Consider the following 16797-nt stretch of genomic DNA (forward strand, 5'->3'; position numbering starts at 1 on the left):
TGGTATATGGTGCACAGATTACCTTCAAGGTTGCTGATGTGTAAAAAGAGAACTCTAGAATCTAGCAGGTCATATGACCGCCACAGTGTGACTTTAGGATGGTGATTTATCCTCCGCGTGACCCTACAGATGTCATCTCATATATTATACATGCTGTAGATCGTTGATGGGTATGGTAGCATCAAATATAGACAGATGCGCCATTCATGGAAAATACCATGTTAGCTATTGAATTCTTCATCAAGTTGGTAAGTATAGTAAGCTGGCTTTTTGCAACAACTGTGTGACATTTTGGAATGTAGTAACAAAAGGGTTATTTGGGATATAGGCATTCTGTACACATCATCTACCTGTTGCACTAATGCATTCACACTTTAGAGGTGCTGCTTTTCCTTATTCCGGTTTGCTCTTACGCGGTGCAGTTAGCCCTAGGAACTATTCTTGCAGCCTGTGCTAGTGAAGATGTCTCTGAAGGACCTCACCTAGAAAGTCAGACATTGAGAACTGAATGGAAGCAATTAGAAACCCTGAGGAAGCTGGATTGCCAACTCCTTGGCCGTATGTCACAGAACCCCAGAGGTTTTGTACTTTGTATCCAGTTTTCTGTAAGAACCTGGAACTGTGTGGGAGGTGGGAAGGTGGTGTTGTCATGGGATTGTGCCCAACCTGCTCTCCAGAGGTCAAGTAGGGTAGGGAGGCCACGGGTTCAGGCTTCCTGTTCGTCCTTAATAGGCCATTAAAGTAGAGGTTTGACCTTGAAGGACTAGTTAGATTCAGACAGATTTATGCCACCTGAAAGGGTAAGCAAATCATGTCTGGCAATATGCAGATTCTGTGAAGACATGATTTATCATGTCGCTAGTGTTGAAAGCATGTGCCTGATGTCATGATGACTGCAGCACTCATAAGTGCAGTGCCTTAAACAAGCATGCTTCACAGTAATCTGTATGCTAATCCTATTGTTTCCAACAACATGTATGTACCGCTCATCTTTAAGAACTCCTATGCTAACATGCATGTAAACTGTTACCTTGTATCCTTGCAACCTGTAACCTTTTAAGAATAACAGAGCCCAGATGCTCTAGGCTTAGGCATGCTTTACAAATGCTTAAATAAATAAATAGAATAGAATGTTATTAGAAATGTAGAGGTATTACTATAGAAAGATACATCATTGATTCTGATGCGCTTTTTTTCTGAGCTAACATGTATTATTTATTTAGCCAGTGCAGCATAATTACCTGGCTGGGATAGTTGCAAGACAGCCTGCAACCGAATAGTCAAGGATGTAAAGGAAAGTACTCCTGGAGTACTTTTCTTTTGCTTTTTAAGGTGAATTCCATTTTGTCCATATGTTGTTTGAAGAGGTACAGCATGGGTGATTGGTACTGATGAAATGGGGAATAAGTAATTTGTTAAGTCAGTTTACCCTCCCCAGGCAAATTCTAAATTCGATAATTTTCTTGAGATTTTAATCAAATTGCAGAAACAGATTACTGACTGCAGCACAGGTGTATTTGTCACATATGAGCAGAAGCCCATGGATGACAATAGCGAGAAAGAGACAAAGCGGGAATGAGTGATATGTATGCTCACTGTTGGCAAGGCACTATTTTGTTTTCTATTTTCTTTTCAAGCACCTGAGGCAAGATATGAATTAAGAAAAGTGAAAAGTGTTTGATGATCAGCTCATTGTAATTGGTTATTTATAACGCACTTAATACCCAGAGGTTTACTAAGAGTGGACCCGGGGAATCGAACCTGTGTTGCTCCGTGTCGTCTTGCTTCCAAGGCGAGCACAGTGCCCCTGAGCTATCCTCCCGGGACTATTTGTGAAATCTTGCTAGCTGTAGTGCTTACCCATTTTATTGCCATTGTTATTGTGGTATGCAGTCATATGCATTACTTCAGGCAACAAGATCATTAACCCAATCGATGCTGTATGTTAAACATTGGTTTACTGTCTTGTATTTTAGGTGTTTGACCCCTTGCGATTCACTCCAGAGAATTCCTCAGGACGGCACTCTTATGCGTTTGTGCCATTCGCTGCTGGACCAAGGTATAGGCTACTTTCTCAGATTCCATTTCATTTTGTAAGCTACCCATGCCTGCATATTAGGCATATCATTTGGTTTTAGCATACCCTTTCTGTACCTTAATGTGTTTACAGTATTTTGCCACTGACTTCAGTGCATTGATATGATATGATAGGTTATTTATAACACGCTTAATACCCAGAGGTTTCTAAGCACGGACCCGGGGATCGAACCTGAGTTGCTCTTTGTCGTCTTGCTTCCAAGGCGAGCACGTTGACTCTGAGCTATCCTCCCTCAACGATGACAGTGAATGCCACCAAATCCAATTCCAGTGCCAACACTGCATCCACACTGATCTCAGTGTTTGGCACCATTCAAAGCATGGCTGAGAACAGGGCCTAAGATTGTTGGTACTCCGAAAACCACTCAACAGATTTCAATGGAGAAGACCACTCCTGGCCGAACCTCGGCCTGAAATCATGGCCAACACATTACACCCTCCCTTAAACGGTTCAGCATATTCCTTTCCAATCCTATCTAGAGTGTGGTACTGGGAAGCGATCTCTTAACAGGGCCTGTGACTACGGTTCCTCAAATTGTTTCTCCTATAGTCCAACATAGACAGGAAAATGGGGTTACTGCAGGATAAACGTTTTCTTGTTGAAAAGGTCTGGAATGAGTCAGTCTTCACAAAGAAATTTAAAAAAAGGGTTATTGACCAAGGGAAAATACGCCCATCTATAGTAATAATTTCTTTGAAATACATATTCTTTACAGATCTTCCAAACAATAAAATCATGTTCCCATCATAGCCCATTGTCCTTGTTTTCTAATGATTTAACCACCTGCTATAACAAAACAAAAATCCCTATGCCCTGCTCCACTTTTTTCCTGGTAGACCATCATCAGGACCAAAGTCGCAATCCTAGGAGTCATGTGGGAGTTAAGAGTGAGTTTCAGGTGGGAGTTGAACCTCACTCTCAACTCTCAAGTAAGCTTCATGATAATTAATTTCACTAACAACATAAATTACTCAAACACATTCTTCCTTTGATCTCTCCCGATATAAACACATTGGTCGTAGAAGCCTTTGTTAAGTCTCCGCTTGGCTAAGCTGAAGCACTTCATGGTGGCCTGACAGAATGTTACAAGATTTGAAAAGCCCAGAATGCAGCAGGAGGTCTCATGTTGAGCCTCAAAAAAGTGCCAACTTCTGTCCTCTCATTTCAGACAGAACCCATTGGCTTTCTGTGCCGTCTCCTACAAGGTCCTTTGCTTTATATAGAAATGGCAGCTCAATGCTACTCAACAGACACCATGTCTTCCTTTCGGGCCAATCAATCTGTTGGCCATTCCCAGAAGGAACCGCACAATCCGTAGTGACCAGCACTTCTCCACTTTGCCTCAGTCTATGTACTGACATTCCTTTGCCATGCCCTCTGCCTCTTGTGGTTCGAAGTACAGTAGAAAACACTCATCTTCGGATAGCCTGTATGGATTTACCTATGTAACATGCTGGACTTGGAGCAGCATGCCTGGAGTTATGCTCTCCATGTAACCACATAGACGGGATCCTTTGTAACTATTTCATCTCCACATATGTATGAATACCCAGCTCTCAAGAATAGCTTCAATGGATGTGAAGAATATTCAAGGGATGGTATATTGTACACAATCCAGACAACCTCTACTCTTAACCCACAACTCACAATTCTGCTGGTACAGCTGGGCAGAAGGTGGAAGGTCTGCAGACTCTCACACCATAAAAGTCAGTCTTTAAGGATATTCCTTGAACAAAGACTGTTGCCGATTGTGCACATGTTAAGGAAAATGCTACCAATGAGCATCAGAAAATTGTATTTATTATACAAAATAATGGCTGCCAGTACTTTAACAAGTGGATAATTCCCAGAGGTAAAGAAAGACAGAGTAGACCCAGACTGTTCTACCAGTGTGGTGTGTCCCCAGGTGGTCACTTATTAGGGTACAAGGTGGGAAGGCATATTGCTGCATATTTATGAAGAGTTTGAAGAAAGAACTATATTTTTCTTTTGAGTTGGCTCCAGCTAGATGGTAACATCTGTAGTTTTCTGGCTGGATCCTTTCCTAGGTGTGCTGAAATATTCAGATTTCTAAAACTGTCTGTACTTATTGGTTTTCTTTGTACACCAAATGGGTAGTCTGACTTTGTTCCAGGCCAGGAAATGGGCAAAGAGAGACCTTTGACATCAGGGGAAGCTTTTTGGTTTGTGAGGCTGACACCAGGGTATATAAAGCATAGTCCAGGGCTTCACTCCTATTAATGACCCCTGCAGCCTAATGACCCACATACCAACCACATTTCTTAAAAGTAGTTATACGGTGCAGATCGCAATTCCCACTAGCGAGAGCAAAGCTGCTTCAGAGGAAAAAGACAGGGCTCATCCGCGGAGCAGACTGTGATTGTGAGCCCACCAGACAAAGATGCAGGAGGGGCCGTCGGAGCTACGAACAACTTCTGGTAGTAGTAGGCTGGTGACAAAGATTTAGGCCGGAGGGGGTCTGGACTCAGGCAGCTGCCATAGCAGGGTTGCTTTATTCAAAGATGGAAACCCCATTTTTAGAGGCTCGACCCTTTAAGCCTTGGGCCAGCCATATTAATTCACACTTTAGGGACCAGAAATGGGTTGAGCGTGGGAAAATAGGAAACAAATAGAGAAGGGGACAGGACCTATGCCAAAGTACTAAAGAAAGAGATCAAGCGACAACTTGGAATCAAGGGGAGACAGTAAACAGGTGAGTGCAGGAAAGAGAGACCAGAGTGGAAAGGGTAGGCAGGTATTGGAGAAAGGAACGACCGTGAGAATCAAGGAAAGTGAAAATATTGTCAGGGAAACATTGGTGCTGTAGGAGCAAATGTTCAGAAAGGAGGTAGGAAGGTTTTCCGGAAGAGGTTGGTGTTTTAGGAGGGAGAAGTGAAGAGGCAGAAAGAACGTAATAGTCTGTGGGAGGTTGGATGATTGAGGTGGAGATAAGTGGGATGAGAACATCAGAGGTGAGGAAAGGAGACATTTTAGAGAGGAGGCAGAAGAGAAAGGAGACTGAGGTCCTAAACTGAGGACAAGTAGTGGCCAAGAAAAGGGGGCCAAAGGCTTGATAGGCTGTTGTGATGCAGATAGTGAAATCTTGTGGCCTGAACAGGGGTGCAGCCAAGGTGCAAGCTCTCATAGGGTTGGAGAGCCATATTGACCTGGGACAAGAAATTGGAAGGGACAAATTCAAAAGCCACAAAGAGAAGCAACCAGACACAGAGCGGAAAACCAATAGGGTACCCCAAAGCTAGTGTCCGAACTCAGGTGTTACTCTCAAGCCCACCAACGAAACTAAATATACTTGGTATAGGCCAAACCTACACCAGAAGAGCTCACTGCGACACTGATCAAGGGAGGGACGTCTCCTTGAGAATCTGAACCTGGAGTCGAAAAACCTAGAATCCTTAGTAATTCTTGAGCAGGCTCAGAGAGGAAGAAAGCCAGATGAGAAAGAGAGACGATAACTAAGTTTACCAAGATCTTGGAGCCCTGAAGGTTTACTGAGGCTCAAAACCCAAAGGAAGTATGAGCCTGAGCCTTGGCACCCATGCCAGTACCTAGCACTGGAGGAATTGGAGTCAGCGGCGGTGGAGTCCCAGCTCAAAGCCTCACCCTTGAAAGAGGGCTATAATGACAATGGCCCATAAATCCATGCATTACAGGGTTGAAGAAATAGACTCCTCAGCCAGCTAGGAGAAACGTTCCCCAGCGAGCCATCCCATTACAGATGTTTCCTGGAGACGTTACTGACTACCCACAAATCTGAGAACTGTAAGTGGTTCAATAAATTGGGCAGGAGATGCCTCCATAAACACAAAATGTTCTCTAATAGAACTATGGGCCTGAGGACCACGGTCCTATCAGGAGCCTAGATGTGGACTATTTCAAAATTGTTTGCTCTTGCATTGGTTAATCCTGAACCCTCACACTCTTTTAAGAAAATGTAACTGTTGAAGTCGACAAGCATTAATGAGGAGGAATCAGGAGCATTACATCTTCATGCTTTCAACATGCCCCGGCTCTTTATGACACTGTGGAAGGCTCAAAAAGCCTGACCACTGCTGAGCCCAAGACATATGTTATGTATTTAAGCACCTTGCACAAATGCACAACCTGGGGCTTTGCCAAGAATAAAATCCTTGCGGTACCCATGCCATAAAAATGTAAACATGATGCATCGGGATACTGGTGGAGAGTAATGTCACTGTCAAGCTAATATTGTGAGTCCTATTCCCCCCTTCCTGGTGAGGTAAATTAATGGGGTGGAAGAAAGAGTAAATGTGCTGCCCTAAAGAGTAGTTAAGAGATGTTGTTACAATTTGGGCACAGAATGAGTGGTAATGAGAAGACAACTCACCCTGTGGTTGCTTTCTGTCTGATCTGGAGGATGAGGCTGTAGGGTATCTAGTGTGTGTTGAAGTTCATCCTGCAAGTTGGTAGAAAGTGCCTTAGTAATGTAGGATTGTAATTGTCTTCCTAGCTTGAGTAACTGGTTGCTTGAGCTATTTTGTTATGAATGCTATTTGAATAAGCTACATTGAATTAAACATATCTTACATAACCTCCGATTACAGGACACAAGTTCCTCCTGCCCCCCCTGCCTCTTACCCCATGTTCTCCCCATGCATGCCTCTATACATGTCCAATTCTTGGCACTGACACTACAGTCAGCTGGCTTGGTAGACCCAATGCTCTCCCTTGATAGCGGATATGATATGATATGATATGAAAATTTATTTATATAGCGCCTATACACAATGTGTTTCAAAGCGCTTCAAGGCAAGGGAGGGAACAAGGGAAAATACAATGACATTCGTACAGGCCATGAATAGTAAGGATGTAAAATTAAACTCGGCCTGACAACATTTCAGATAGTGCAAGAGCTAAGACATAGATAAGGAACAGAGGGGGAGAGAGGGAAGGAAATGGAAACAGACCGGCGACTACCATGCTAGGCCTGACAACATTTCTGGTAGAACCAGAAAAAAACAAGAGGTGAGGGAGAGGGGTGCAGAAAGGTAGTGGAGGGACAAAACAAGTGACTATCATACTAGGCCTGACGACATTTCAGATAGTGCTGCAGGAGTGGTGGGGAGGAAAAAAACAGTAAGGGGAGTGGGAAGGAGACAGACGAGGTTGCTATCATACTAGGTCCAGGGACAATTCTGATAGAGTAAGTGCATAGAAGAAAGTAAGGGGAGGAGATAGGAAAAGGTAGAAGGGAAGGGAGGAGAGAACAGAGAGTTATCAGTCAAAAGAGTGGAGAAGCAAGAGGGGAGAGTGAATACAATTGCAGAAGTCAGTAGTAACACATAATGTTGCAAGCCAGGATACAAAATGAAGATGGTAACAGCATGATTCAGGGGCACCATGAGTACAAGATGCAAAGGATGTGCAGCATGAGAGTTGAGAAAGGGTGATGCACAGTGAATCAATGAAGTCCATAAAAGTCAAATCCAGCATTGGCCTCAAGACGGTGATGGTGAAACCAGAATTTTTTAGGACAGACTCCTGCAGAAGTAGGCTTGAGAGGGGTGAGGGGGGAGCAGGGTAGAAGAATCGAGCAAAACATGCAACACCTATGTGCAAGAATGGTGGGGGCAAAAGGGAACATCACGGGGGGACAAGGGTGGGGATGGCCTAGGGGACAGAGAGAGTAACACATGTTGGTGCATGCTTACCTGCTGTCGGAACAGGGGGTCAGGCCCAGGGTCCTCCTGGTCCGAACAGGAATTGCCCTTTTCTTCATCTGCCCTTTGCTTAGGACGCCCGGGCGACAGACGGCATTGATCTAATAGTTAAGAGCAGGAAGGAAGAGGCAGGGCTAAGAAGGTGGGTGGTGCTTAGGCCAGGTGACCTAGATCCACTTGCACCTGCTCCCTATCTGCAAAGGAAAAGAGGCTGGAGGGCTCCTTAAGTATGGTAAAAGAGCAGCAAACAAGAAGGCACCAGGTGGGCGGGGCTTGCTAAGTGGTGAAAAAGAGCGGCAAGCAGGAAGGCACCAGCTGGGCGGGGCTTGCTAAGTGGTGAAAAAGAGCGGCAGGCAGGAAGGCACCAGGTGGGCGGGGCTTAGGCCAGGTGACCCAGATCCACTTGCACCTGCTCCCCATCTGCCCATGTTCCTTACAGACGAATCTGGTGAAAGTCTCTACACTACTAGGGATGGGTTGATCTCCTTTGAGGTCCATTGCTCAACCACTCCCCAACTAAATATATCTAATGCCATGCTTCTTCAGGTCTAGATATTGGCATCACAATAAAGCTCTGCTCTCAACCAAGCAGTACGCTCCTGAATCTTTTACTGATGCTTACCGATAACTATACACATTTAAGAAACAAGCATCCCTACCTTGACACCCATATCTCCTCCCACTCATCCCAATTGTTTTTGTCCTCTGATTTTTGTCCTTCTTTTGTCTAATTTCTTCCTTGTTGCTCCCCCCTCTCCCCTCAAGCTGCCCATTCCTTTCCACAGACTATGGGCTGGTGGCACTCTGTAACGGCCACAATATGGCACCTTTTGGACAATGCCAGGGGCCGTGAGGCCACTACGGTGGTGATGGGTACAACATAAATATTGAATAACCTATCCTAAAATAACATTGAATAACATAATATGACCAGTTGCAAAGTTAGTGCAGATAGAAGAGCCTGTCTTGCATGCTTTAACAAATCATGGGCGTGATCTTAGTAAGGGCAAGCACGTGTTTTGCTGCATCCAGGAAATCGCCAGAGTATATCAATGATTTAGTTTCTTTGTGAAGATCCCAACCTTCTCAACAAGAAAACTGTTATCCTGCCGAGGCACCATTTTCTTGTGTATGTCAAACTCTAGGGGAAACAGTTTGAGGAACCTTGAAGAAATCCACAGGTCACAGGGCCAGGAAAGAGAATTGTTCCTGGTGCCATGCTCTAGACACGATCGCAGAGGAATATTCTGAACCATTTAAGAGCGGGTGCAGGGATGGTCTAGGAATATTAACACTCTCGGGAACCCTTTCTCAGCTGCGCTATGATGGTGTCAGACACTGAGGTCAGTGAGTATGTTTTCTGAAATAGTATTGCATTATTTGCAAATCTATACTTAACTGTTCCTGATACACAGATCTTACCAAAAGCAGGTCTGGGGAATATAAATCTTGGGGACCATACACATATAATCCATATATTACTGATTGTCTTTTAGAATTTCATATCATGACCCAGGGAGTACAATAACCGATATTTCTACCTGTGCTTTTAAAGAAAATTAAACAGGTATACGTTTCTCACTTGAAAACATGTTTTAATAAAGTTTTCTTTTCATTTTTCAGGAACTGCATCGGGCAGAACTTTGCCATGAACGAGATGAAAGTGGCCCTTGCCTTAACACTTCTGCGCTTTGAAATTTCATCAGATGAAACAAAGCCCCCAGTTTTAATACATCAACTTGTTCTACGGTCCAAAAATGGCATACATGTGAACATGAAGAAAATTGACTAAATTGTGATGCTATGAGGAGCCAGTCATTGCTCTATTTTCATTGGGATGTATTTTGATAAATAAAATCATCCAAAATACTGAGTGTTCTTTGTATTCTCCATAAAGGGCATAACACAACAGAATTCTCCCTTGACTTGTTAGCGCTGGCGAGGTTAACATAGGAACAGGCGCCAGGGTAGCCTGAGATATTACAGAGATCCAATTAGGACATCGCCTTTCCCCATCAGACCCCGGAGAGATGAATCTTGAGCTGACCTCAGGGTATGATCGTAGAGGAATGGAACTTGTCTATCAACGGAGCCATTTGGTCACATTACTTGGATCTATGTGATTTCTTCAATGACATTTCTTCGATGCCCATTTGCTCGAATAGTTATTACCACATTGTACCACAAAGAATACGGGTAGAAACCCTCATCAGCCTGCACCCCTCATCTTTTGAAATACCTAAACCCGAACCCCCATCTATATTTTGCAGTATAATGTGGTAAAATACTTCTGAGAAAACAGGCTGTGGCAAACTGACCTGCGAAGAAATCGGGTATTACCCATACTTTCCCTGTGTCATCTTGGATGTGAAGGGAATTGTGCCTCACTCCTCCTATCCGATGAAAAGAAGGTCTTCTGGGCAAACTGTAGGCAATCAAGTCATGTTTTCGAACATGGGGCCTCATTATGAGTGTGCCGGTCCGTTAAGCCTTCCGGCACTGTTGTTTCTGGACCAGCACACTACAACTCTGCAGATGGGTGCCGGCCCACCCGCCAGGGTCAGACCTGGTGGGTGGAACGGCACCCGACCACAGATTTTCACTGTAGAACCGACACCGATATTAACAGTGCCGGTGCTTCTGTGTTCCCCATTTCCATTGAGTCCTACTGGAATGGGGAATTATAAAATTACTGGCGCCTGACTTCCCGGCCGGTAATTCATTATGGGTATGTCGGCAACCTGCCGGTTTAACCGGCACGGTTACCATCAGAACCATAATGAGGCCCATGGGGTCCTCAGGAATTTACCAAAACAACATATGTTTGCACAAACGCAGAACTTGGGGCCTGAAAATGACTGGAGAAGGGTACATTTGAATAACAATTTACTGCTCATTGGGTATTTGTATTTGTATTTAATTGAAGAACAATTTCTATCAGACATAACCTAGAATAACACATTTACGGAAGATGGGGGCATTACCACATAGGGTGCCTGTACAATAGTATAATGATGAGAATAAGTGGTGAGCCAGTCTATGAAGGTGTAGAAAAGCGGGACATATAGCACAAAAAAAACAGAAGAAAATATATATATAAAAACAGGTGACCTACAAAAGTAAATGAAGGGGCAGGTGCCTCAAACTAAAGAGGGGTGGTATTTAAATATACAAAATTGCATTATTAAGAGTCAATGGAGGCAGTGGTTGGGTCAGATCGGAAAGATGGAGGAGAATGTAATGGGAGAGCTCCCTGTAACAAGTAAGTGAAGTTTAAGCCAAGTTTTGAAGAGATCCACAGTTGGGCTGGCTTTGATTGTTCTGGGCAGTGGATTACAGTATAGCTGGGCAAGTACGGAGAAAGAGCAAAAGGGAGAGGAAGCACAGGGAGGTAAGGGATGGTGAGGTTGAGGGTTGAGGGTTGAGGAGGGAACGAGATGGATAGAAAACTGAGATACAATCAGACATGCACTTAGGAGCAAGACGCTTGATAGATTTGTAGTCTAGACGAAGAAACTTGAAACGAGAGTGGTAGTGCATGGAGAGTCAACCAGTATGTTGAGGGTAGGTAGAAGTGGGCGAGGCTCTTAATAGGTTGCAGAAAGTGTGGGTAGGAAAGTTGAGGACTTTGCTAGAGGGTGGAAGGAGTATAGAGGAGGGGCGAGTAGTAGGGTTGAGCAGTAGTCACTTTTCCGAGCACGAGTAGAGATTAGAGTATTTGTATGATGGCTAGTAAGAAACTGATGAATTGTCTAAATTTGGGGAGGCTATTTTCATTGGGATGTATTTTGATAAATAAAATCATCCAAAATACTGAGTGTTCTTTGTATTCTCCATAAAGGGCATAACAAAACAGAATTCTCCCTTGACTTGTTAGCGCTGGCGAGGTTAACATAGGAACAGGCGCCAGGGTAGCCTGAGATATTACAGAGATCCAATTAGGACATCGCCTTTCCCCATCAGACCCCGGAGAGATGAATCTTGAGCTGACCTCAGGGTATGCTCGTAGAGGAATGGAACTTGTCTATCAACGGAGCCATTTGGTCACATTACTTGGATCTATGTGATTTCTTCAATGACATTTCTTCGATGCCCATTTGCTCGAATAGTTATTACCACATTGTACCACAAAGAATACGGGTAGAAACCCTCATCAGCCTGCACCCCTCATCTTTTGAAATACCTAAACCCGAACCCCCATCTATATTTTGCAGTATAATGTGGTAAAATACTTCTGAGAAAACAGGCTGTGGCAAACTGACCTGCGAAGAAATCGGGTATTACCCATACTTTCCCTGTGTCATCTTGGATGTGAAGGGAATTGTGCCTCACTCCTCCTATCCGATGAAAAGAAGGTCTTCTGGGCAAACTGTAGGCAATCAAGTCATGTTTTCGAACATGGGGCCTCATTATGAGTGTGCCGGTCCGTTAAGCCTTCCGGCACTGTTGTTTCTGGACCAGCACACTACAACTCTGCAGATGGGTGCCGGCCCACCCGCCAGGGTCAGACCTGGTGGGTGGAACGGCACCCGACCACAGATTTTCACTGTAGAACCGACACCGATATTAACAGTGCCGGTGCTTCTGTGTTCCCCATTTCCATTGAGTCCTACTGGAATGGGGAATTATAAAATTACTGGCGCCTGACTTCCCGGCCGGTAATTCATTATGGGTATGTCGGCAACCTGCCGGTTTAACCGGCACGGTTACCATCAGAACCATAATGAGGCCCATGGGGTCCTCAGGAGTTTACCAAAACAACATATGTTTGCACATACGCAGAACTTGGGGCCTGAAAATGACTGGAGAAGGGTACATTTGAATAACAATTTACTGCTCATTGGGTATTTGTATTTGTATTTAATTGAAGAACAATTTCTATCAGACATGACCTAGAATAACACATTTACGGAAGATGGGGGCATTACCACATAGGGTGCCTGTACAATAGTATAATGATGAGAATAAGTGGTGAGCCAGTCTATGAAGGTGTAGAAAAGCGGGACATATAGCACAAAAAAACAGAAGAAAATATATATATAAAAACAGGTGACCTACAAAAGTAAATGAAGGGGCAGGTGCCTCAAACTAAAGAGGGGTGGTATTTAAATATACAAAATTGCATTATTAAGAGTCAATGGAGGCAGTAGTTGGGTCAGGTCGGAAAGATGGAGGAGAATGTAATGGGAGAGCGCCCTGTAACAAGTAAGTGAAGTTTAAGCCAAGTTTTGAAGAGATCCACAGTTGGGCTGGCTTTGATTGTTCTGGGCAGTGGAGTACAGTATAGCTGGGCAAGTACGGAGAAAGAGCAAAAGGGAGAGGAAGCACAGGGAGGTAAGGGATGGTGAGGTTGAGGGTTGAGGGTTGAGGAGGGAACGAGATGGATAGAAAACTGAGATACAATCAGACATGCACTTAGGAGCAAGACGCTTGATAGATTTGTAGTCTAGACGAAGAAACTTGAAACGAGAGTGGTAGTGCATGGAGAGTCAACCAGTATGTTGATGGTAGGTAGAAGTGGGCGAGGCTCTTAATAGGTTGCAGAAAGTGTGGGTAGGAAAGTTGAGGACTTTGCTAGAGGGTGGAAGGAGTATAGAGGAGGGGCGAGTAGTAGGGTTGAGCAGTAGTCAATTTTCCGAGCACGAGTAGAGATTAGAGTATTTGTATGATGGCTAGTAAGAAACTGATGAATTGTCTAAATTTGGGGGGGCTAGTGCGAGAAACAGAGGAAGTGATAGGGATGCATTATTGCAGCCGTTAACAAAGAGGACCATACGATTGATAGCATTGGGCGAGAGAGCAAGAAACTCAGGTGGGAAAGAGATAGGAGAGGAGCAGGTATAGCTGGTATTGGAAGCAGGGGGAAAGATTACATGTTTTTGAAGAGTTCAGCATGAGGAAGTGGAGTTCCATTTAATGACAATTTGTAGTGAGACAGTTCGTAATCTCTTCCAAAAAGGCTGGGGTGCAGGAGGAAAAGGAGAACAATATTTGAGTGTCATCGGGAAAAAGCTAAGAGTGAAAACCAAAAGTCCAGATAAGTCTACCTAGGGCATAGGCTCAGAGGGTAGAGAGCAGTAATCAAAGGCTGATCCTTGGGAGATGCCGACATGGGGAAGTGTGGGGTCGGAGGTTTGCGTTTTTCAAGACATTTTAAAGGACCAACCTTACAGGTACAAGGTGATACAGGCAAGAAAAGATTTGTCAAACACCAGCTCCCAGAGAGTGAGGAGGAGAGAGGGGTTGTCAACAGTGTTGAAAGCGGCAGTAAGTTCCAAAAGGATGAGATGAGAGTTTAGAGTGGTGAGCATTAGAGAGAAATTGGGAGACATGCATGAGTAAAGTCTTGGTGGAGTATCTACTATGGAAACCTAATTAAAGTGGATCTTCAGGGCAGTTATCCTCAAGGCACTTAGTGATCGGGTCGAAGACCAACCGCTTGGGACGTTTGGAACAGCAGAGGGTTTCTTCAATAGGGCTAATACAGTTGCAGAGTAGAAGGAGGTAGGAAAGAGGTAGGGAAGAGTCTAGTAGAGAGGGAGGATAAAGAGCTCAGAAAGGCCAGCAATCGAGATTAAGTCTACGAACATTTCGGCAGCAAAAGGGTCTATAGGAGTTCAATATGGGTTGGCACTTCGAAGGATGAGTGTTAATTCAATAGAAGAGTTAGGTGAGAAGTCATTGGGAGTAGATGAGGTAGGGGGAGAAGTGGTGTCTAGAAGAAGGGTTGGGGACGTAGAGAGTAGGGCTGTGAGAGTGTCATAGTTTTTGAGATTTTTGAGGGAAAGTAGTAAGCAAAGTCATTAGCAGAAAAGGAAGAGAATGGATATTGGTGTTTGAGGTATGACAAAGATGGGAGGGTATGTGAACGTTTTCTGGGGTGAATGCAAATGGACATCGGGTTTGTGAAATAAGAGTACTTGGCAGAATCTTGTGCAGAGTATAGGACAGCATTGGGAATTGTTTAGGGTAGATGTCCCTAATTTTGACCAACGTCATAGATCATGGCACATGTTATTTTCAGGGTCTGAATTTCCCATCCCCATCCAGGCTGTGGATGGGGGTGGGAAGGTGTGAATTGGCGAGCTAGAGGGCAAGTGAAGTCATAAGTGCATTTTATGCATGAATAGGGGAAAGAGACAGGAGAGGGGACATCACATCATCAGGGCAAGGGGCAATTAATGTCCTCTTATTTATGATGGGAGATGAGGAGCAGAAGGTGGAGGTACAGAGATGTTTAAGTGCCCAATGGCGTTATCTGAGCAAAAGTGGTCAATGATGACGTAAGAAGAAGAGAGTGAATTATAGAGGAAGACAAGGCAGAGAGAGTTCCCACCAGAGTGGGTAGAGGGTTTGTGAAGTGACTAGAGGAAGTGTCCCTATAGGAGTTAGATTCAAGGCAGGTGGTTGCAGAGGGTGTGGGGGTTGCATGACACTGGGTATGTTGGTAGAAAGTGAATTAAGATAAAGAATCAGATTTAGGAAGAATGAGCGGAGAGGACCAAAGGGTCAGCAGAGGGCCAGAACACAGAGAGGAGTAGGAGGGAGGAGTTGAATAGTGTCATATTCAAAATAGGAAAAATTGATGTCAGACAGGGGTTGAGGGGCAGTGTTAAGGACCATATGGAGAAGGAACTCCACACTCCCTCCCTTACCAACAGATCGAGAGCTGCTAGTGCAGCAATGTCATGAGGGTAGATCCAGTTTTCTGTGATAGCAAGAAGTGAACGTTGAGGATGATAAGATTCAAAGTGCCCAATGATCTAGGAAAACATGTTGCAGGGGGATTGTGTATTTCAAATGCCAAGTGAAAGAGTGATAGGAGGTGGGTAAGCAGAGCAAGTGTTGTGTGGTAAGTAAGGGGGATAGATGAGTTTGGAGGTCCTGAAGGGATGAGAGCAACTTATTTGAGGAGTGTGGGTGCAAAGGGGAAGGAGGAAGATGGGGAGGGCGAAGAGTAATGCTGAAGTTATATCAGGTTGGGCCTGAAGGCTATTCGCAAAGGGAAATAAAGAGTAAATGGAAGTAGGAATGGAACAAAGGTCAAGATGTACGATGAATGTCAGAAGAAACAAGCAAATGAAGAAAAGGAAAAAAAAGCGTGCAGCCCGAGATAAAGAGGGTTGGTGTGTCAGCGGAAAGGGAACGGGTGAACAGTTGGCTGAGAAGAAGCAAGTATAAGCGCTGCGTTGGGCTAGCATAAGGCTATAGCAAACCAAAACACTTTTAATGGCCACAAAACAGCTATATTCCTTTGTCCCATGAGATAACAGAAGCACTGCAGTGAATGGCTAGTTAATGGATGAAAGGATCCTTATACGTGGAAGCAGAAGTTGGGTCAAGGAGGTACTTACAAAGTCCTGGCTCTCACAGGCCCAAACAGGGAGCTGCCCATTGCTGCTTTTGGCCCTTGGCTGCAGACACCTGGAGTGGACGCTCCTTCGACACTGAATAAGGGAGGTAGTGTGCCACATGTCTTCTTGCCATTTATGGTGCTCCAGAGGGCTTCCCAACTTGCAGGCAGACTCCTGGTTGTTGGAGGCCCAGAGAGCTTGGTTTTGCAGGCAGGACTCTCAGATGGTGCACATGATCCTATGGCAAAAAGGACATAGCCAATACATTTCTTTTTTTTAAGAACGACCCTGCAGACAGTAACATTTTTCTCTGGGAGCCAATCACAGTGTTCCAAATGGCTTCCACACTTGCAGGCAGGGTAGTGGGTGATTTAGAGAGAGGAGCTTCATTTTGCAGGCAGGGCCCTCGAAAAAGTCCTCTGGCAAAGCCGGATGGGGCAAGGCTTTTATTTTTTTAATTACCGATAATAAACCTACAACATGTCCCTCAGAGAGCTACTCACATTGCCTCAGATGGCTTCCACACTTGCAGGCTTGGGTGTTGTAGGCAGGACCCTCAGATTGTGCACCGTTCCTCTGGCAAAGCAAGAAGTAAATAATGTCCATGGAGTAGCGTTCAAATGAAATAATAGGAAATAAAACTTCC

General features: G+C 44.5%; 1 protein-coding gene across 1 annotated transcript in view; it reads left to right on the forward strand.

Moving 5' to 3' along the window:
• The window catches only part of LOC138547938 (cytochrome P450 4B1-like), a 183133-nt gene extending 173467 nt beyond the window's left edge, over window positions 1-9666 (forward strand). The window contains exons 11-12 of the mRNA XM_069642246.1: window positions 1977-2059; window positions 9421-9666. Of these exons, the coding sequence (XP_069498347.1) occupies window positions 1977-2059; window positions 9421-9589 (252 nt within the window). The 3' untranslated portion in view covers window positions 9590-9666. The remainder of the gene's footprint in view (window positions 1-1976; window positions 2060-9420) is intronic.
• Window positions 9667-16797: the final 7131 nt, after the last annotated feature.

Source organism: Ambystoma mexicanum, chromosome 1q (assembly GCF_040938575.1).
Source record: "Ambystoma mexicanum isolate Mex_15411 chromosome 1q, UKY_AmexF1_1, whole genome shotgun sequence".
Taxonomy (NCBI): Eukaryota; Metazoa; Chordata; class Amphibia; order Caudata; family Ambystomatidae; genus Ambystoma; species Ambystoma mexicanum.